The sequence below is a fragment of the Parus major genome, chromosome 1A (genome assembly GCF_001522545.3).
Source record: "Parus major isolate Abel chromosome 1A, Parus_major1.1, whole genome shotgun sequence".
Classification (NCBI taxonomy): Eukaryota; Metazoa; Chordata; class Aves; order Passeriformes; family Paridae; genus Parus; species Parus major.
In genome coordinates this window covers 38,005,600-38,027,876 of record NC_031773.1, presented here as the reverse complement: position 1 = coordinate 38,027,876, position 22,277 = coordinate 38,005,600, and the positions used below count along the sequence as shown (strand labels likewise).

Genomic DNA, 22,277 nt, shown 5'->3' with positions numbered 1-22,277 from the left:
AATGTACTCCCAGATACCAGGGGTTGCCATTTCATAATTACCAGGGTTTATGTCACATAAGGTACATGAACACATGCCATTTATTGCATTTGAGATTTGGTATTTGGCTTATTATAATCTTGCAACATTCCTGAACTGCTCTTCGTAGAGCTGTAGGGCAAGGTCCATGCAAGATAAAATGTGATAATCTGTGAAAACTTCTAAATTTGCTGTATGAGATTATAACTGTAAAGCAGATTATGATTGTCATATATAAAAAGTTTATCTTAAATTTTTAAGATTTTCAAAGTATGACAGTTTGGCTGTCTTACCCTGTTTGAGAATTTGAGTACTATTTAGTTTGTGACTGCTGCATATTAATAGCATTTGGATTCAAGCAGACTAATTGAACACTTTCAAAATATCAAACTAAATGTAAATAAGTTTTTAATTTGCTATGGTCATCTTACCATGGTGTCCTGAAAGTAGATCAATGATGGTTCAGCAGGTAACATAAAATATCTAAAATATATTAGGTTGTATAAAGAATACAACTTTGGGACTGAGTTATTTGATGTAGTGAATTTTTAAAGTAATTTTATTCCGTTATGAACGGAAGGTGATCCTGATCTAAGTTCATTTTATGGCTTGAGATTGAGAAAAGAATTCTGTTAAAGCCATTAAATAATGTTCTTAGAATGTGCTCAAAGATCTTTGTATAAATACATTTTGACAATAGTAATACAAAGTGCTCATGAAAGCTGGTTTCCCCTCAGACCCTGCTAGGAACTTTTCATATATACATTGCTATACACATTACCACCTGAAGGACAATAAGCACCTTCTAGGACCAATATTTCTGTAAGATGTTTAAATTATAGTTACAGCAAAATACTTTGCTCCTGTGCTTCATAATATGGATTTTGCCAATAAAATTGTACTTAATCAAGAAAGTTAGTGACAGTAACTTTGGTTATATTTTTTAATGTTGCAGGTCAAATAAAATGTTTATGATTTTTTTTTGTTCTTGATGCCATTTTTATAACACGAGAGAATTAAATTTGTATGAAATCATAGGCTTAGCCTATGCTGGAAAAGGTTAATGTGAATATCTGCTGTAATGAGGCAATACCAGCAAGTCCTACTGGTGAATGCACTTCTATCCTGAAATAATTTATTTGCAATATAAATTGTATTGCTGAGGTCATATCCCAAATGCAGCATGTGTTATGAAATCTTGATTTACTTTTTTTTCTTTATAGCTATATTCATACCAAGGCTTTCAGCAGCACATCACTTACTTCAGCAGAACTTGTTTCTAATGTAAATTTAACCAGTATGTTGTCCTGACTAAAAGCCCTTTCTGGTACACTGAGTTTGTGATTTATTAATGTTGTTTCCTCTCTGCAGCATGGTATATTTTGCAAATGGCATTAACTTTATTAAAGTGAAAATTCTGTGTAAGTTTAGTTAAGACCAGTGAAAGGAATTTGGTGATTTTTAGAAGTATTGCTGTAATCTGTACTCAAATAGTCATAATGCCAAACTAAACCATTTTATGTGTAGTATTCTGCTCTTAATGCAAGTGCTTATATCTCTCTGATGCTGCACTCTGGAATCCATTCTTATGAATTAAACTTCTCCTATTTTTTCATAACTATACCTATCTTATCTACCATGAAAATGTTTTTTTTTTCCTTCCTATTTACTTTGGTAATTTTAAAAATAACCTTTGCTTTTGAAATTCTTTAGCTAGAGCTCACATTAAAAGACAATTAATCAGTGTCACTTCTCCACTAACAGCGCCTATCAAATGGCTCGATAGACTCAAATGATGAAGCCAGTCAAGTTGTTGAACTTCAGGAGCTATTGGAAAAGCAAAACTATGAAATGGCACAGATGAAGGAGCGTTTGGCTGCACTGTCTTCTCGGGTGGGAGAGGTAGAGCAGGAAGCAGAGACTACGAGAAAGGAGCTCATTAAAACAGAGGAAATGAACAGTAAATATCAGAGAGACATTAGAGAGGTAAGGAATTCACCAAGCTCACCTCATATCTCTTGATTGTTGCTCCTGTGGTATCTGCTACAAACTGATAGAGGCCAATGGATGTGAGCAGCAAAAGTTGAGCACTGATAAAATCACTTAAACATAGGAGACAGAAGATTTAAATTCAAAAATAGTACAAGAAATGTATTCCTTTCTCTCAATAAATGAAAATAAAATTTAATTTTCCATCTCTTTACTCCTCTTAAATTTGTAGTGTTTCTCTGTGTATCATGTCTTAGGCAGATGTTCTCAATATATGTGGATGGTTGGCTTCTAGAATGTATTTTGGTATGCATTAGTTATCTTTCTGTTGCACCAGCGTTTAAGAAAAGACTGGGTGTAGTATCAGTGTCATGGTTTAATTAACAAGGTGGAGTTGCATCATAGGTTGCAACTAACTCAAAGATCTTTTCCAACCTGGCTGATCCTGTGATTCTGTATCATAACTACAAGAAATCCCAAAGAATTCTCTATAAAACTGAAGATTTACTGCTGATCATACATTACACACCCATCTACTATAAGCATGAAAATTAAACTGGTATAAAATTATGTAGCATTTTATTTGCATGGTTCCTGATGGGTTTTTTTCTGTCACATTAGGCAATGGCACAAAAGGAAGATATGGAAGAAAGAATAACTACGCTGGAGAAGCGCTACCTCAGTGCTCAGAGAGAATCCACCTCCATACACGACATGAACGATAAGCTAGAAAATGAACTGGCAAACAAGGAAGCCATCCTGCGTCAGGTGCTCTACCTGCATTACTCAGCTGTTTCCTTCATACACAATGAAAATTAATGCCAATTTACTAGAAGAGGTTTCCATTAGGTTAATCTGTGAAGTTTTAATCAACAGATCAGTTAATCTAAAAAATTATAAATTGTTCAGCATCTCTAAATTTTGTATCAGCTACTGCAGCTACTGCAGCTGTGAACAATAATTTCAATGTGTACATACAATGTCGAAAAACAACAGTGTTTTCTGACAGTGTCTTGCATAATTGCACACAGTATGTGATATTCTTTAAGTAGTGGAATATCTTTGCTTTTTATGTAACAATTTTGTAATTTAATTTTCTAAAAAACAGCTTGAACTAAAAACATTCCTTTCTGCAGAAAAAGTCAAATTTGCATACAATATATTCTAATTATTTTACAGATGAGTAGAGTGCAAATAAAATTTTTAAAAGCTAAATTAACTGTGAATATGTTTAAAGAAAGCTTATAACATGACTGTGCAGCTTTCTCTCATGATTTTGTTTCATCACTTTCAATCACTTTGTTTCCATGGTGATTCCAAATCTGGAATGTAAACTGAATATAAAACACTGGTTTGTAATCTGAGTATGATATAAACTGAAAGCAAACATGAAGTGAATATAAATTATACTGTATCATTCAAACCCAGCCTCAGTACCAGACTTCTTTTTTCTTAGCATGTCTTTAAACAATTTAAAGTGCTGTATGGGAAATTAGCCTGTGTGATGTGATAATCTCTGCTTCTATAATTGTATGCAGATATATTTGCACACACATGTACATATCCCCCTGTATTGGTGTGTGTATATATGTATTTGACTACTTCTTCAGGGAAATTAAACCATCAGAACTCAAACTCTCCAGCTTTTGCCAGCTTCCTTAGACTATTTTAAGAGGTGTCTTCAATTGTCAGGAATAAAGCCACCCAACAATGGAAGAAGTAAGGTACTTGTATCTGAGTTCTTTTTGTTGCCAATGTAAGTCATGCTGTGCTGCAGAGCTCTGCCTAATCAAAACAACTAGGCTTAGAGTATATGGTCAGACTTAAAGTTGATTTGCAGCATCGAGCTGAGAAAAACCTAGATTTTCATGCCTTTCTAAGGATTAAAAAATAATCTAGAATCACTCATTTTTCATTTTGTCTTGTATTACCTGGATGAAGCAAGAAAGCAATAACCACTAAAAAATCTCAATTGTGTGGTAGGTCAGAAAATGCTGCAGTTACAAAAAGTCCTCCTATTTCTCTTTAGTAGTTATCACAGCTTACTCAGCTTCACCTCTGTAAAATTTAATTTAATTGTAATGAATGAAATGTCATTTTTAACTTTTCATAATATATGATTGCAATTCATTCAGAAAATCATACTTGGCAATTTATTCAGGGAACTCTATCCTTTCAGAATTGTTCTTCTTTCCCATTTTAGGTCACATGTAAATTTTTCTGTAAGAATGACTGTACTTCCATTTAGGAAATTCTCATTTTACTGGCACCAGTACTATTATTTGTCAGGGATAAATACCACATCCATCAGTGGAGCTTTTTCATCTTAATTACTGCCATTTTGCAAGTCCTTTTATTCACCTTCATGAGATGCTTGAGCCTCAAATCAGTAGTAAGACTGGCACTGTACATTGGTCCATGCTTGGGTTAATGCCTCTCCAGTAACCTCTCCCACACTGAGGGGTGTCTTGCCTTTTAGTGAGTTTTGCTATCACTTCACTGATACTTTAGAAAGGGAAGGAAAATCCTTAATATTGATTTTTATTTTTTATACTTGTTTATCTGTCGTTGGCTTTCAGCTGGAAGACAAAAACAGACAGCTGCAAGAGCGTCTTGAGCTGGCTGAGCAGAAGCTGCAGCAGACGATGAGGAAAGCTGAAACCCTACCTGAAGTGGAGGCTGAACTGGCTCAGAGAATTGCAGCTTTGACTAAGGTACTGAGAAATAGGCTCACTTAAGAAGCCCCATTTTTAACAATGATTTGCAGCCTGATTCCTCACCTCAAGGACAAACAAAGGTACCATCAAGCCAATTTGAAAGAAGAAAATGGTTTTTGATAAGTATGTGCACGGGAATGGTTTCAATGCCGTGTTTGTAATTCTTAGCATTTTGATGACAGGAAAAGTAGTTACCTGTAAGTTAGCCTAGGCTATACTTACAAGGGAGTCGTGCATTTCTGATACAATTGAGCATTACTTACTCTAGGAGGACTCATTTTACTGTGTAAGAGTTTCTAATTTAAGGGTAGGCAGTGAGGGAGGTCCCTTTCCTACAGGTACTTAGTTCTTCTGGATGTTTTCATATACCATGTATATAAACAACACCTAGTTTTATTGCAATAAGTGCTATAAAATCAAATCCTGGTGGCAAGTGGGATCATTTGTGCAACACAAATGAAGACAACTTGCAGTACATGCTTACAAGGTTTGCTTTGAATGATTCTTTGTATCATATAACTGCAAAGTGAAACTCTGAGTGGATTTCAAACTTTTTTTTTTTTCTGATAACTTTATTATATGGCTGCTATCTTACAGAGAAATAAGAAGATGAAGATAAATTTATATTTTTATATTTGGCCTCTAATGCTTTCAGGTGTGCATGTAGTTAATACTATAGCTCAAGTATTATCAGCTTCATAAAGGCATATAATGAGGTTTACTCTTTGTCTCTTAAAATCAGACAAAGAAAAATGCATTTAAGAGACTCTATTATATATAATTCTGATTTTTCTTTTCTCTATTGCTAAGAAATGCTTCTATTTATATGCTGATCTGTTTTTAAATTTGATGGACTTTTTGCAGTTCCTATGTTTTCCATTTTTAGAGAAGCCTTAAATGCTGAGCAGCTCATTAATAAAGTGTGATTTTAAAGTAATTTATTTAAGCAGAAGAAACAAAGAAAGGAAGGCTTTTGGGGGAATTTGTGTGGGTTTTTTTTTTATCGAGGTGAGATCATTATTTAGTAATCAAGGATTTTTACTGTCACTTTAGGTATATATGAATGGGTGTGAATGTGAAAGAAAGACTGAAAATTGGGGGAGGTGGTGGGGGGAGGAAGGCAAGAAGAATCGGCAAAAAAAGAGATACATGAAATACCAAATAATTTTCATTGGATTTTAATGAAAACTCAGGTGCACAGAAGAGCAATCCCTTGGCATTTTAACTTTTTTTTCCCAATTGTTTCTGATTCAGCAAATAATAATATATTCTAATGGCCTCAGTAGCTTAAAAATACTGTTTTCTATTTTAAGAGGATTTTTCCTGAATAAGTTCTCCAGCAATTAGCCACCAGTAAGTATTTGGCAGTCTCAAGCATGTCTTTTCTTGCAACTGCATTTTTCCTTGAACATATATTAATGACAAAAATTGTAAGAAGAAATCCCATTTCAACCATGCAGAACACTCAGGGACTTCCATGAGATACTGTTGTTATTGTGACCATAAAGCTGCAATATACATCTCCGTTTGTCTTCTTACATTATTTCATGGGATGCAGTTAGAGAGCTGTGAACAGACCTGATGCTCCACCCCATTTCACTTTGATGTACTTGATCAAAGTTTTTGCCAAGCAGGAAACTGAGAAATAGGTTATAATGCTGATTCTGTTAATTTCTCAGTGATTATATGAAAAACTGAAGACGTGTATTTCAGTTAAAATTGTGCTGCCTTGGAATATATGACATGAAGAATGTCATAATTTGGCTAATAGGCTAAACAGGCCTGTGGCCTATGTGTCTTGTATACAATTTCAATGCAAACTGTAGAGCTTATTAAAGTGCTGCTTTGACAGGTCTGAAGATTAAAGTTCATTACTTTTCATGGATCACATAAATGAGGCTGTGAACCAAAGACACTGTAATCACTTCAGCTTACTAAATAAGTTTTAAGTTAGCTAGCTGGTGTGCTCTTACATGTGGTCAGCTATTCACTGACAACTGCAAGTCCTGCCTGAGGGGCTGAATGATGCTTAATTAATTTTGCTATGGTTGGACTTTATGCCCACATACACGCTGTCTGTAGGACTCAAATTATCTGGCTGCAGAGCCCCCCAAGGCTGTCTGCCTGAGCTGTGTGATCACTGCAGTGTCTATGTATGCCAAGTAAAAGAGGAGACACTAAATCAGCTACTGTTTCTGCACTAAAAAAAAAAAGTCAAAACTGATTCTCCTTCCTTTAGTACTATCTCAATAAAAGTGGCTTCTCTGAGATTAATGGGGTAACAACCATATAGAAGAGGTGAGTTAAGAGTAACTTGCTTTACATGTACTTTTAAGTAAAGTAACATGGGTTATCTGCTTCTCTGTGGGTAGAATATAAGACCAATTACATGCATGTGGAGATAAACCAGAACAAATATGTTCTGGATTTGGCTGTGATTATTCCCCACCCCCATAGATTTTAAAGGTGCATGTTGGAAGTTCTGCATTCAATTTTTTTTATATTCTTGCTCATAATAAATCCAGGTTGGGATTCTGCAAATGAAGGATATAAACTGTGATCCTTCTACTGTGTCAGTCTTTAAAATTAGTTGGTTTTCCTTTTTTTATGTATATAAACTAGTGATATGTCTTTCTGCTACTTTTCCATGCCCAAACTAGCTCATAAGGAGTGAACTTCCAAAAATTTGGACTATACAGTGAACTTGGATAAGTACCCATAACTTCACCTGAACCATTTGAACTTTTCTTTGGCATTGTTTTCACTGTGTTCTGCCCATTGGGTGAGCAACTGGAGGGTTAGTCAGCCTCTGGCAGACTAACCTGGAACAGCATGATCCCATATACTGTGCTGTCCTGCCTGGCCATCATACTGGCACCTGTCTGGTCATGACAAGTAGCACAGCTCTCAGCATGTATCCCAAGATTTAGATTCCCATGACTCATTGAGAGACCTTCTACTCACTCTCACAGTATTGGTCTGTTTGCCTGCCCTGGAGAAGAGGCAGTTCCTCGTAGAAAGAGCTTCCCTCCTGTATTAACCTTTCTTTATCCCACAAAATGTTTATTTTCCTCAGAAGGGACAGACATTGGAGCATCCAGAATCTTCAGATGGTTAGTCTGTCAAACACAGTTTCTCCTTGCATGTGTTCAAGGATGGGTCCAGTAGGGCCAGCCAGCATCCACCTACTTCCATTCACTCACTCCCACTAGTAGTCCTTCACCCCCTGGGTGCTTGTGCAGCAGAGGTACCAAGTCACTTCTCGGATCACAAGACAGCAGTCAGCATTTTACACCATCATTCCTGTATGCAGGCCACCTGTATGCAGCCATGCTTTTCAGCTGCATTAGAGAAGCACTGAGATGGAGAAGAGGAAACCATATCATAATAAACCACATTTAGCATAGTAACACCTTCAGTTAATTTTAAAGGTGATAAAAAATGACTTGAGAGTTGGAGGCAAGTGGGACATAATGCTTGTTTTGTGTCAGTGTGGGGATGTGGTTTGCTTTAAGCAGGGAAGAAGTTGCAAAACAAGTGGAAGGAGGATGTCTGCCACGAAAAGTATGCAAAGAGGAAAGAAGTTTCCCTGCAAGGGATGAATGGAGTTAATACAGAAACCTCTCTGAGAAGAAAAGAGAGAAAATATGATGTGTTAACAGAAGGAAGTTGATAAATCCTGTTTCAGGCTATAAAAAAAAAAAAAAGAAAAAACATCTTTGAAGGGGAGGGAAGTCAAAGAAAATTTCATATTTACAACACAACCTGTCTTTGCAAAAGACCCCTCTTATTTTGCTTCCCTTTTCTTGGGAGATTTTGCCCTGATAGGAGGAAGAAACGAAAGAAGCAAATTTGACAAAGCTAAGTTGAAGGAGTTTCTTATTAAATTTAGGAGGTAAAGAAGGTAGTGGGAAAACACAGGAGGTGAAAGAAGGTGTGACTATCTAGTGACTGAAAGGCTGGGGTTTAGAAAAAGGGGACACCTGAACCAATTCATTTTGTCACATTGCTAACAGGTTAGATGTGAGCAAGTAGCTGATAACTTTGTGAGCTGTTGCAACTATCACCATGATCACCTATTTTCACCTTCAACTTCATAGCTCAGTTCAATAATGCATTCTTTATTTGTGAATAATGCCCTTATTCCAAGAATAGACTAAAGCATAAGATGCCAGTAGAAAATCTGGAGAGCACAAATATTCAGAAGTCAAGGTCTCAAAACTGAGGAAATTGCTTGTGTCATTAGAAAAGTTTAGATTTGTTCCTGCAACTCAGTGCAAAAAAAATAAAATTCTTGCACCTATATTATACAATTGATTTCTGCATCTGAATTTGGGTTTCTTTCTTTTCAACTAAGATGCAAAAACCTAGAAAATGTGCAGTGCCATCAGTAACAGATGATGTGAAAGCAACATCTTTTTTGTGGGTGCATTAGCAGCAGAAGCATCAGCAGAGTTTTAACAGGGTTAGAGATCACACAAGCTGCTTTGGTATTCCCTCAATGCAGAGCTTTCCTGGCTGTTACTACCTTGTGCTGGCTATTCCATGGCATAGAGAGTGCAAAGTGAACTTTAACACTCATGCTGGTTTTCTCGTAGGGAGGTCAGATATCTTTAGTTTTTCTCCATATATTTTTAATCCAGTTTAAGATGCATGATTTCCCAAATCTATTTATAACTGAATGTTCTGGCTAAATGCTTGTTGCTGAATGCCACACAATGTGTCTTATTAATCCTCCTGTACAGAGTAGGAGCAAACAGGCATGCAAGTCTTACATTAAAGAAAGAATGTGGGGTAAGGCCTGCCAAGCAAGTAGTCATGTGGGCTCTACTTTACAGTTTTTAACTCAAATAATTCTTAGTAAAACAAGTTGGAAGAAATACAGATTTTCTTTGGAAATCTCAGAGTCCACAGTTGTCTGTGCTGTCTCATGTGTCCCTAATATTCTGTTATGGAAGCCTGACAAGCACCAGTATCTCAATTTCTGTCTTATGTAGGCAAGGATGGACACATTCAGTATTTTTATGGTAGGCTGCCAAGTCTCTCAAGTAGCTTATTCCTTATAATCTCTGGGTCTGACTAAGACACATGAACAACAAAAAAGCGTAACTGCCATGGGTATAACAATCCTAATGGCTTGGGGAAGTCCTTAGGGAAGGATTTGCAAATCCCATAGCTAGCAGCTGACTTGCTACAGGAGAATTTTTGTTTGGAGAGGTCTCTTTGAGACCTGGTTGGAGGCCTCCCTCGATGTAAAGGGTGATGGAAAGTGTTGAAAACCCCATTTTGGGAGTATGTTGCAGCTGGGGACACTGGTTACTGGACTTTGTCTGCAGGTGGGTTTCTGCAAGTCAGAGAGGATGGGAGAATGTACGTGTTTCTGTCTGCCCTCCTAATTCCCATCCCTGCTGCAGGGGGCTGTGCCTGCAGTTGGCACATAATAATAATAATAACCAATGTTAAAATCCATTAGCAGCTTTAGAGCCCAGACCTGATACTAAGTCTGTGCACCTGTGCTTGCTCTCTGCCACACAAGCACTTGTGCCTAATTATTGAATATCTTGGCTATAAAATAATTTGGTCCTTTTAGAGTAATACAGAATAACACTTTCAGAACAAATGGTACACAAAATATTCTAATGCATTTGCAGCATTTAGAATAATGACATTTGTTTTTATTCCAAGTCGTATTGAATTTTAATAAATTTTCAAGTTTCTCTGCTCTACCAAAGAGATGTAAAGGTAGCATATACCTTATTGAATTAGTAAAACATCAGGAAGTTATGAAATAGCAGGTAACTGTAAGAATCTTAAGACAACATCATGTTCTTCCAAGAATGTTGTCTAGATAAGAATTCAGATAACATTCATAATTCTGAAAATAATTTCATTCCTTCTCTTCTTCCCAAAAATTGTTAATCTTAATATCACAATTATTTTCTGCACTGAAAAGATGTACTAGACAGATTATGGCATGGTTTGGACTGGAAAACTTACATTTTAGTTTGAAAAAAATGGTATATTTTACAGCTAACTAGATAGATTATATTTTCAAGGACAGGTTATGTCTGGCAGCACCACATTTCAAAGAATGTGAATGAGATCCCTTTGAACCTAGAAGTTTTACTTTGGTTATCTTAATTTTTTCCACTAAATTGAAATTAAGTGTATGAAAGTGATGCATTAAGTTTTAGCTTTCATATTTTCCAGATTCTATACTGCACTGGTGTATAACTCTGAACTTCATACAAAGTGTTAGCAAGTTCTCTGCACTGTGTAGTTAGACATGACAATCCTTTTCAGCCTGAGAACCAAGGCCACTTTAGGCAGCTTTAGGCCCAAAAAGTATAAACAACAGTGAATTGAGGAGAGCAGTTTGGGAGGATGGGACTTCATAACCTGAAGCTGTAATTGGACAATTAACCCAAACATGTAAATGGACCAGAATTTATAAAAGTGTGAAAACTCATGTCCTGTCGTCCACCTTGTGTGGGGCCTCGGACAGGTTCCTGTACTGCCCAAGGTGTCTCCTTTGAAGGCCGTTTCAGTAAATATTTACTTTTAGACTGTCTAGCCTCTATTCCAGGTAGCCTCTCAAGGCATCAGAAACAGTGAAGTTTAAGTAATTTGCTTTTAAGTTTTGCAGTCAGCTAATGAAGCTTATAAGGAATTTAATTTTGTAGGAAAGTGCACCCAGTAGGTTCTTTATCTCCCTCTATGAAAATTGTTTCAAAAGAGGTAGAAATACTTAAGTATTTTCAGAGCTTTGGTGATTTCAAGTCATCTCATGACCCTTGGAAATGTATTAAGAGATGGCCTTGAACCAATGCTGCAGCCAGGACTTGAAAAGGGTAAAATTCTATTCTCTACAGAGCAGGATAAAACTTGATCTCTCTGCGGAAAGATGTCTGCTCTGCAGTCACAGGGTCTTAACTTTTCCAACCCTATCTTTCTAATTACCCAGCTGGGAGAGGAAGTAGTGTATTAGCACTGGTGTGATGAAACTGGGTAATAAGTAAAATGGAGAGAGAAGTTCAAGATGATAGAAGTATTGTTGCTGGTCCAAGTTGTAATAAAAGACAAAACAGTTTCAGCTAATAAATAAGTTCAAGTACATCACAATATGCCTGCTTCATGATCAGAAACAAGAGCTGCACTTCTAAATGAGTTTAATTACAAAGACTTTCCTTTAAATTTTTCAAGAATATGACTTTTACGAATATACTATGAAAAGAATACTAGTTAAGCAATATTCTTATATTTATTCAAAGAAAAATTTTCTTATGTGAATGTTTTAATATAAAAAGCTGGAGTCTTTTTATAAATTACTAGATCACAGGATTGCTTTCTGTATGAACTTTTGGTCCTGACAATACTACTGAGTTTAAGTTATGGGTAATTTTAAGTTATTATCAACATCTGGCATTACTTTGGTACCTATTCCTAATTAATCTGATAAATCATTACCAGATAAGCATATTTAAAATAGTCTCACAAAGATACAGCTGCAAAATTAGTATTTCTTGTGCGTATTAAAGTTCACTCATCTAAAGATGGAATTCGGATTTCTTTTTGAGAGAGGGTAAATCTGAAAGAGTGAAACAGCATTTGACAAGCGCGAGCTCACAACTCAGTCATCAGTAACACTCTCTGTATGCCTTATGCACATCCCTGTTTCCATAGCAACAAAACCAATATAGCATTTCCCTTTTTTTAAAGAGCTTTTTTAGTTTCTGAATAATAACGTAGACTTGTTTGATATGACAATAACATGAATATTCATGGTTTTTTTGGCACAGATGACCTAATTAAGGTCAACTTCTGTCAGAAATAATAATGAATTTTTGGTTGGATTACCATTTCTATACTCAGTTATAACTTTTCATTATTATTAATGAATTTTTATTTATAGGTTCTTCTTTTATCTGATGACCTTGATCTTCCAAAGAGATCCACCAGGGTGGATCTTTTCAGGGTTTTCAAAGGGATCAAAACTATACTGTTTATTTGGATGAAAGGCCTTATATAGTGTGTTCTAAGATGGCATATGAAAGCTTGAGCCTTTTCTCTTTTGACATTCATTCTGTTTTCTAGAAAGTAGGGGATGTACCATGACATTGCATAGTGGTGTAACTGACCGATCCATTACGTAGTATTTATGCATTGTAATCATTCCTAGAAAATGGTAGAAGAATTATACAGGAATTTCTGATGTTCTGGTTTCAGTTTACCAAAATTAAAAAAAAGAAAAAAAAAAAAAAAAAAAAAAAAAGAGAGAGAGAGAAACAACATTAGATTAGACAGTATCGCTTTGAATTCACTCTGTAGTAATTTGTCATCAGCCAGCCATCACTAACCCTGAACTTCCATGTGTAGGTTGATAGCTTCTTTAGCATTTCATTATTTTCAGTTTCTCCACATCAACTGCATCTTATTCACCAAGTATCAGTGTAGCTTATTCCATGTAAAAATCTGTCAGTTAAAAGTATTAAATTTTCAATCACACTTTTCTTTTAAGCATTCTGTGCTGTGTTCTGTTCAGTGTCAGTGTCTTTAGTTCTGATTTTTCAATTTTGTCCCTCTCCTTTTCCTTGACTTGTTAGTCTGATCCAACCTCTTCTACCTCATCTGATGATTATCAATATGTTATGGAAGCTAAACTACAAGAAATGATCTCCATACGTAGGAAGGTAGTCCTACTGGACTTTACTTTCTATTGCTGAATAGAATCCATCTGATTTGTTTTCATTTTTTTTAACTTTTTTTTTTTAATTGATAATCAACCATCGTGCAGTTCAGTGCTTCAGGAGCTTACAATTTTACGATGGCAGGTTTGTGTTCAAACCATGCACAGTCTGCATGTTACATTTGGCTGATTTCATTGCTCATAAATAAATCCAATGTTTTGCTGATGCTTGGATGTAACAGGCCTTTGTAGCTGACACATTTCAAGCAATGCTGTTCAGCTGCCTGTTTAAATAAAGTTTATTTTTGGAAAACTAAGTTTGCAGTTAGTAGTAGCTTGCTTTATGTTTTGTTTAAACTTTACTGAGGTAAAAACTTCCAAAGACACCTAAATTACAGAAAGAGTCTTTCTATTTTTTTTTTACAGGCAGAAGAAAGGCATGGAAACATTGAGGAACGTATGAGACACTTAGAAGCTCAACTTGAAGAGAAGAATCAGGAACTTCAAAGAGTATGTGTATTGCAAACAGCTTCTGTACACTTTTCATTTGCCAGTATATTGCTACATTATGTACTTCAGCAGCCAAAACTATCTAATTGTAAATGTTTTGTTTGTAGCAGTGATGGCGGCATCTTCCTACATTACTTGACCATCTTAATACAATAATTTACATCCAGTTACAGAGTTGAAAACATTCTGCAGTTACAGAAGTGGATATGCATTGATCAGTAACAGTAATTACATTTCCTGTGGAATTCTTTTAGATGGTTACAGTTACCTTTTTTTTTTTTTTTGTAATTTTTTAATGATATAAATCTGTACCGGTTAATTTTGGACCCTACCAATCTGTCTCATCTATCCTACATTAAAGGCAAGGCAAAGAGAAAAAATGAATGAGGAGCACAACAAAAGATTATCGGATACTGTAGACAGACTTTTGACAGAATCCAATGAGCGTCTGCAACTACACTTAAAAGAGAGAATGGCAGCACTCGAAGAAAAGGTACAGTACAAACAGCAGTATAAAGTTTAGCTTAATAAAGATTTCCCATATGTTCTTTTATCAGGATGGAGGCATCATGCTGATTTTGTATTACCAAATATTATCACAAATGTCATCCAGCTTACACATTCAACTCTTAATTCAAGAGCTCAAGGGTCTTCTCAGAAGTGCTGTGAATATGGCTGAATATTTTGAGTCATGTGTTTATCAGCCAAGAGCCCAATGAAGAGCTTGGAAAGGACCAGGGCATGATGGGCTGCATGAGGCAGTGAGACAAACTGGACAAGAACTGAGGAATGATGCTTTACATGTGTCATCATTGCAGTGTTTTAACTTGCTGATTTCACCTTGCTTCCTCTGGGAAGAGTAAAATTCTGGCACCACAAGAGAAGGATCATCTAACCTAGGAGAAGGAATGTTATTTACAGATTTTCCATGATGTGAGACAATGTGGTCCTGCAAAATTCAAAGCAAATTATCTTTGTATTTTCCCTCTTTAATCCCTCTCTCTTCTACTTATTCACCTTCTGTATGATCTGAGGGGAATCTTTCAGTGTTTTTCAGAAGGGTATTTCAGAATTCAGATGATGTACGTCTGGTTTGTATCATTGGAACAAAATGTGGTATGGATAGAGAAATAGACTTACCAAAAGAAGAAATTGTGTAAGGATGAGGCAGTTGCTCAGTTGAACCAAGATGCAGTTTTTCCTGATCTAGAAGACACATGCTCCTACATGTTAGAATTCTTGCAGCATTTAAAATTAAGTATATAATCCAACTGAAGCATTAAAGAATTTTAATTTTGAAGTCCAACATATACGAACTTTTTGAACTTGCACATCTATATAGTGATATCTGATACATTAACGTATCTCTAATTTCTTTCTTGCTTATTTGTTTCTCATTTTATTTTTAGAATGTTTTGATTCAAGAATCTGAAAGTTTCAGGAAAAATCTAGAAGAGTCCTTACATGATAAGGTACTGTGAAATACTGCGATTTTATCTTGTTTTATCAAAATATGTAGAATTATTATTTGGAAATATATATATGAAATATTAACTATCCAGCTATTGTGACAAATCTTCCTGACACAAATGAGAATTCCTTTAATCACCTAGATTCAATAAATAGCCTTAGAAGGTCTCTGACAGTTGTTCTGAGCTAAGTTCATGGTTGATATCTTAGCCTCAGGAAGTCAATACCAAAATTCATATTGATTTCACTGGCTCTAGTGTTTTTCTTCTATCGGTTTTAATTCTGAAAAAGTCTTGTTTAATAGAGATGTATTCATAACTGGTTGCATTTTCATAGTAAGGGATGTAAGATTTTGATTGGATGTGATTCTTCTTAACAAATGCAGTGGTATTATGCTAAATATAGGTTGAAGTGACTTTTCTTCATTCCTTGCAAATTAACCCCTAATGCTGTTTAGTGAATCAGTCAAATTGATTATAAGTAATTCTTCCAATCCCACATACCAGGATTTTTTTAAAGTTATTCCTGCCTTGAGTGCAGTAGGATACACAAATGTATTTGCATTCAGATTCACAGAAGTGTTTTTGCAGATACAGATTTAATATAGAATGTATTAAATCCCTGTAAAAGCAATTGTATAGAATTTTAAAAATATAGCTTCATTCTATACCAATATAAATATATGGCATCAAAAGTCAAGACCTTTGAGAAAAACAATAAAAGGGGTATCTGTTAAAAAAAAAAATAAATATTTTCATCTACATTTGTGTAACCTGAAGAGAAAGGCAGCAAATAATCAAAAGGACAACCTGTTTCGGTGCCTCACCACCCTCACCATAAAGAATTTCTTCCTGATATCTAAAACCTACCCTCTTTCATTTTAAAGCCATTATCCCTTGTCCTGTCTCTACATGTTCTGACCCCAGAGTGTCTAAGTGTCTCCCTTTGAAGGGATTATTTGTTCCACTTCGATGAAGAAACTGATGAAGCAATTTCAGATAGATGGACATAACATCAGATACTAATAATCTCTAAGTAATTGGCAAGTGTTACCAAGAGAGTTTCAGTCATCTCAGTAATTCTGTTCAATCAAGAAATATTTTTGAACTGCTCTAATAATATTTCAGTAATTATTTATTAATAATTCAGTATTAATACTCACTGAAACTGTTAGTATTGATAGATAATATTATTTATAGATACATTATTTGTAGATATTATTTATAGATACATGATTTATTGATATTATTTATAAATGTAGAAGGTCCATATTCTTCCTAGCCTTTTGCGATACTAAACATTGTAACTCTAGGAAGAGCAGTGTTATAGCTTCATCCCATGTTTGTTCTTAATTTGTTTAAAAATTTTTTGATTTCACTTTATTAGTACATAACAATTATTTGCAGAATTTGGGAAAAGTGCTGTTTTCCCTAGTGGTAGCTGTAAACCGTGGGTGTTTTTTAGTTCCAAAAATCCAATTTTGTGGCAAATGGTCATTTTTTGCCAGCAGCACCTCATAGTAGAGTCACATCAACTCAACATGAAAGAGACATATAGCTGCAGTTCGAGTCATCTAAGCAGCTCTCTCTGTCTGTGTCTCTGTCAGAAAATATATAAAGGCCAGTATGCAATCCCATAGTATCATAAAATCATGGAGGGTGGAAAAGATGATCTTGGAGCTCATTGAGTCCAACTCTTAATCTTGGTCTCTATAGGGCAAGTGGTGAGTCATGCCACTTTATAGTAGGAAAAAAATAAGAAATAAGTTTCAAGGACAAAGTTGTCCTTCCAGCACTTCCAGGCAATGGTAAAACAGCAGAGTGCTGTACCTCCTCCTCTTGATGTGTACATCTCAATAGCAGCAATGAGACTTAAATGAGCTTCCTTTTATTATAGTATTACATTCAGTATATCTTTGCCTACTTGTTTAACTTTATGAGAACAACATCCCATAAAATAAATGTATTTTGTGTCACAAGTAAGTGTATCTTACTCTTCTTATCCCCAGGAAAGACTTGCTGAAGAAATTGAGAAGCTGCGGTCTGAACTGGATCAAATGAAACTGAGGGCTGGTTCTTTAATCGAACCCACCTTGTCAAGGTAATATTTTGCAACAAAAGTTTTTCACTTTAAGCTGAAATAGATGTAAATGTTAATGGCAAGCATTTACAGCAGGGATGTGTTCAAACCACACATAATTGTGGTCATTTATTCCTTTTCAAATGTTAAATCTATGCAGTTGTTATTACTGTTGCTTTTCACTTTTTTTCTAGGTAAAGTTTATCAGTTTATCAGTGAGTATACAGTGAAATATTACTGAGATTATCAAAAGCCTTTTAAATTATTAAATGTTTTGAAAAGTATATGCAAATGCACAAGTTTTTTCACAGACCTTAAAAATAAATTAGAAACAATTCTTTTTAGTGCTGAAATTGATCAGCATATTTACAATCATATTTATTCTATAAATAATATCTTTTATTTTTCTTTATTAGCAAGGCATAACTCAGCTGTACTTAATGTGTAGCAAAGGACCACAGAACTTCAGCTGAATGTGAAGACATTATCCAGAGAGATCTGAAAACATCATAATTGGACATTAAATATTGTGCCTCTTTTGATGGGAAATCTATATGGGAAGAACAGTGAGACAAATGCCATAAAAAATAAACACTAACAGCTGAAAATAATTTGTCATTCTAGAAAGTCCTTCTTGCTTAAAAGTGTCCTTTGAGATTAAATTGTTGCTTTATTGATAATTGTGTGCCATGTGCTTTTTTCATAACAAGCAACATGTTAGTTTTTAAAATTTGCTGGCACACGTGCCAGACAAAGCTCATGGATCAAAACTAATCCATGGAGCACTACATTGGGAGCACTGTATTCATCTAAAGTTACTCTTGTTCAAGAGGTTGTTGTTTTTTCCATCAGCTATTGTCTGCCCATTGATGTCCTCAGACATACTGCTCAGTACCTGGACATGGTTTTTCCCTCAACTTTTTATTATTTCTTAGAATAATGTTTTTGTATAGGTAGAGAAGTGTAAGTCAATGAAATTCTGAATGTGATGCTTCTAACTTTTTGAATTTTTGTTCACTTGGGAATGTAACTACAGGCACACAACACTTTTTTTCTTGAACATGCTTTCAGGGACGGAGGCTATTGAGCTGCTGCAACAGCAGCTTTGGTTCTGGAACAGCCATCCTTGCTGAACAGCAACTTTTCTTGCTGGGTAGATGAGTATCATTAGCTTGTGCTCCCTAAAGAGGAGCTGATTAGCCCTTGTCAGAGGGCTGTTTGAAGCTGTCTAAATATCTTGGGAATTCAGCAGGTTGCACTAAGTATACTTTCCCTAATGTAACCTTACCTCATGAAGCTCCCAGCTCTCTCAGGCATAGAAAGCTCTGAACATTGAATACTTCCTATTCTAAGCCTGTATTCAATTCTACATTGGCTGGAGTTTGTGCTTTCAGGAAAATAATGAAGCTGGTCAGCAGATGAATATCTACAGCTAGACACTGGAACCTGGACTGTTTCTTTTTTCCTGCCAACTTGCTTCACAACAACCAAATATTATTGATTATGAGACCAAAGTTCTATTGAGACAGTTACTGTACACAGAAGATAAAAAAAGTCACTGTCCTATGGGGGTTATTTTTACATTTCATTTTTTTACTGTGATCATGCTATTCTTATCTTTTTATGTGGAGATTGCTGGTGTATTAAGAAACAGAAATTGTTCAGGTCTCTGCTTCTGTGGTTGAGCTCTCAAGTGGTGCATTGACCCTTTGCTCTTCCACCTTGTTTCCACAGCCCATGGTTAGGATGCTTTTTATTACAGCATGCAGTGAACTTTTGGTGCTGCTTTTTGATTAAGGACAAAGAGGTCAGGGACCACTGTTTGTAAACAAGAAAAGAGGTGTTGAAATCATCCTTTATAAGCTTCACTGCAAAATTCCAAGACTTACCAGGGCTATAGGAAAAATTGGGGGTTAAAGCACTGAAAGTTTCATCAAAGAAAGATTCGTAGTTCCTAAATTATGTTAAATATCACAGGTCAGTTCACTAATGTTTTCATAATGTAGAGCACAGACATACAGCAGGAAAGCTTTAATCTATATGCTCACTCATGAACACGTAACATGCTTAGAGTAACCTCAGGCATATTTATGAATATACAGGATAATACATTCAGCTGCCAGCTCTGATTATCCTGAAATGTGCTTTTTCTTGTTAAAGTTTTGGATGATAAGCTTTTCTATGCATAGCTTTCATTTAAAAAAATCAGAGATTTTATTATTTGTTTCTCCTTTATTTTCTGATGCAATTATTTCAATTTTAAATTACGTTTTGTGATGCGGTTCTCTCATTTATCATGTGATACATGAATGTTCATTTGAAAAAAGAAATCTCTGTTGCTAGACTGAAAGTCATTGGATTTTTGTTGTTATTCCTATTACTCTCTTAGTCCACTTATGTAATTCTGTTTATAGACCTCATCTGGACACATCAACAGAGCTGAGGTACTCAGTGGGCTCACTAGTTGATAGCCAGTCTGACTATCGGTCAACTAAAGTGATAAGGCGACCTAGAAGAGGCCGGATGGGAGTACGCAGAGATGAACCAAAGGTTAATCCCCAATTTCTTTTCACATATTCCTTGATAAGATAATGTATTTGAGGCTTTTAAGCTTACGGTTTGTGGAGTTTTATTCCAGAAAGAAAACAACAAGAGAAAAAAACAACCCACCAAACAAGAAAACCCGACTCAGAGAGCAGAGCTTTTTCTATATCTGCTCAGAGAACTTTTGTACGAAATGACAGTAGAGAATGTTGAAGTTTAGGCATCAAAGTTCAAACATACTTGATTATTTGTCGTTCCAGAGTGTCTCTTTGTGTAAATTTTCCTTGTAGTAATTGTATACCTAAATTGCAATTATGTGAAAATACTTTTTGCTATTTGCTGTAATGTTGGGAGCATTAATGGAGCGCTAATAATTGAATATATATGTTGAAGTGTTAGTTGCTTTCCTTTCCCAATTTTTTTAAAGCTTGACTTTGCAGTTTTCTCTGACATAAGCCATATATGTCCTAATTCCTGCTCAGGTAAAATCACTTGGTGATCATGAGTGGAATAGGACGCAGCAGATGGGTGTTCTGAGCAGTCATCCGTTTGAGAGCGACACGGAGATGTCGGACATCGATGATGATGATAGAGAAACCCTGTTCAGCTCCATGGACCTGCTGTCACCAAGCGGCCATTCCGATGCCCAGACTCTGGCCATGATGCTTCAGGAGCAGCTAGATGCAATCAATAAAGAAATCAGGTATGTAGCCTGAACCAGCTGTGATGCACTTATGGTTACAGCTTCAAGCTTCCTTTAGTCCTTGAGTTCAGGTACCATTTGTGGCACTTAGGAAACAGCTTCTTCATTTAGAGGATTGATAATGTGTCTGCTTTCCTGAAGAGAGTATTGATTGTGTGAAGATATCAACTGAGTCTTTCTTTCTTAACCGTAGAAATTTCTTTCAAAAAACCTTCCAAGTGAAGAACTGTTGGCCAGTTGAAGAGAAGTTAGAGGAGGCTAACACATGGAAGATTTCACAAATTACTGTTCACAGTCCTCTTTTCAAGGTCTTTTTCACTGTTATGCATGACTCCACTTTCTCAGTAACAATCTCCTATCAGAAATATTTTATTTCAGTGCTCTTCATGCTTTCTTCTGGCAATTATCCCCATGTTAAATCTAACATAAGCCGCATTTTCTAAGACATGGTTTTGATTTTCTCTGTAGACACAGAATATGATTTTTCATGCTCCAAGTTGGATTATAGGGCTTGGAAATAGGTAATGAATTAATAGGTAATGAATATAAGATTTTATAATATCTGTACTAATTTAATGGAGAGGTACAGAATCAAATGATGTGTTTTAATTAAGGGATTGTTATAAACAATGCCATATTTTATGCTTAAAGCATTCTTACATATTTTTCAGAAAGGGCAACTTTAAAAAAAGTTGCTGTGTGAAAAACATCCTCTCATTAGCAACTGTTTTCCTAGAAGGAGATGAAGGAAATGTTAGTAAATGTGTTAGGGACGTTCTGGTAATACTAGAAACAGAAATACTGTGGTTAGAAATATAATCAAAACAAGAATCATTCTCTGATCAAGGTAACTATAAATGGAGAACTCTTTTGGAATATATTGAATTTGAGAAATTTTTCTGTTCAGGGAGAAACCTTTTATGATACATCTAGAACTTTACATTATTTGCAGAATGTGTTTGTTCAGATAAGATGATGCTTTTTTCAAACGTTTTCTTACACCTGTCTAGATACGGGGTCAAAGAGATATTTTGGTTTTGTGAAGGTAAATTTCCTTAAAACAGTGTATATTAAAGAAAAAACCTTATCAATATTTTCTGTTACGTCAAAGTCAGCACTGTGGCCAGTTCAGGAAGCTGTAGATGCAACATTTATATTTGTTTTTAAACAATACTAGTCTTTTGTCCACTTAACAAGTGATACAGTAAAGGGATTTAACAAGGAGCAGTACTTGCAGGTGACATATTAGGATATTATTTGTGCCGTCCTGAATCAGATCACTGTTATACTCAACCCAGGGCCTTTACTCAGGTACAGTTTTACCTCTAAAGGGAAGCAAGGGTGCACTTTTTTTCCAAAAAAATATTTATTTTACTGGGGGTAGTTTATTTCCTCAACTGCTAATCTTGTACTGAAGTATAGGCTTTTATTATCATAGCAACTATTAATAAAGGATCAGGCATGTAATTTTGTAAGTTTTTTTATACAGCTCAGGAAAACCATTCTACAAGGAAAGTCTTATGAACCATTCTGCATTTCATGTTTTCTTGGTTTGTTTGTT

The 22,277-nt window shown here is 35.5% G+C and overlaps 1 protein-coding gene across 13 annotated transcripts in view; it reads left to right on the top strand.

Annotated features, from left to right (window-relative positions):
• The window catches only part of PPFIA2 (PTPRF interacting protein alpha 2), a 283,735-nt gene that overhangs the window by 215,629 nt on the left and 45,829 nt on the right, over positions 1 to 22,277 (top strand). For 7 of the 13 annotated variants that reach the window (XM_015628394.3, XM_015628396.3, XM_015628403.3 and 4 more), the window contains 9 exons: positions 1,783 to 2,004; positions 2,629 to 2,775; positions 4,587 to 4,721; positions 13,837 to 13,920; positions 14,282 to 14,413; positions 15,330 to 15,392; positions 17,399 to 17,490; positions 19,884 to 20,019; positions 20,496 to 20,716. In XM_015628394.3, the coding sequence (XP_015483880.1) occupies positions 1,783 to 2,004; positions 2,629 to 2,775; positions 4,587 to 4,721; positions 13,837 to 13,920; positions 14,282 to 14,413; positions 15,330 to 15,392; positions 17,399 to 17,490; positions 19,884 to 20,019; positions 20,496 to 20,716 (1,232 nt within the window). Of the gene's footprint in view, positions 1 to 1,782; positions 2,005 to 2,628; positions 2,776 to 4,586; positions 4,722 to 13,327; positions 13,415 to 13,836; positions 13,921 to 14,281; positions 14,414 to 15,329; positions 15,393 to 17,398; positions 17,491 to 19,883; positions 20,020 to 20,495; positions 20,717 to 22,277 lie in introns of all 13 variants that reach the window. The other 6 variants (XM_015628393.3, XM_015628390.3, XM_015628392.3 and 3 more) reach the window with 1 other exon arrangement.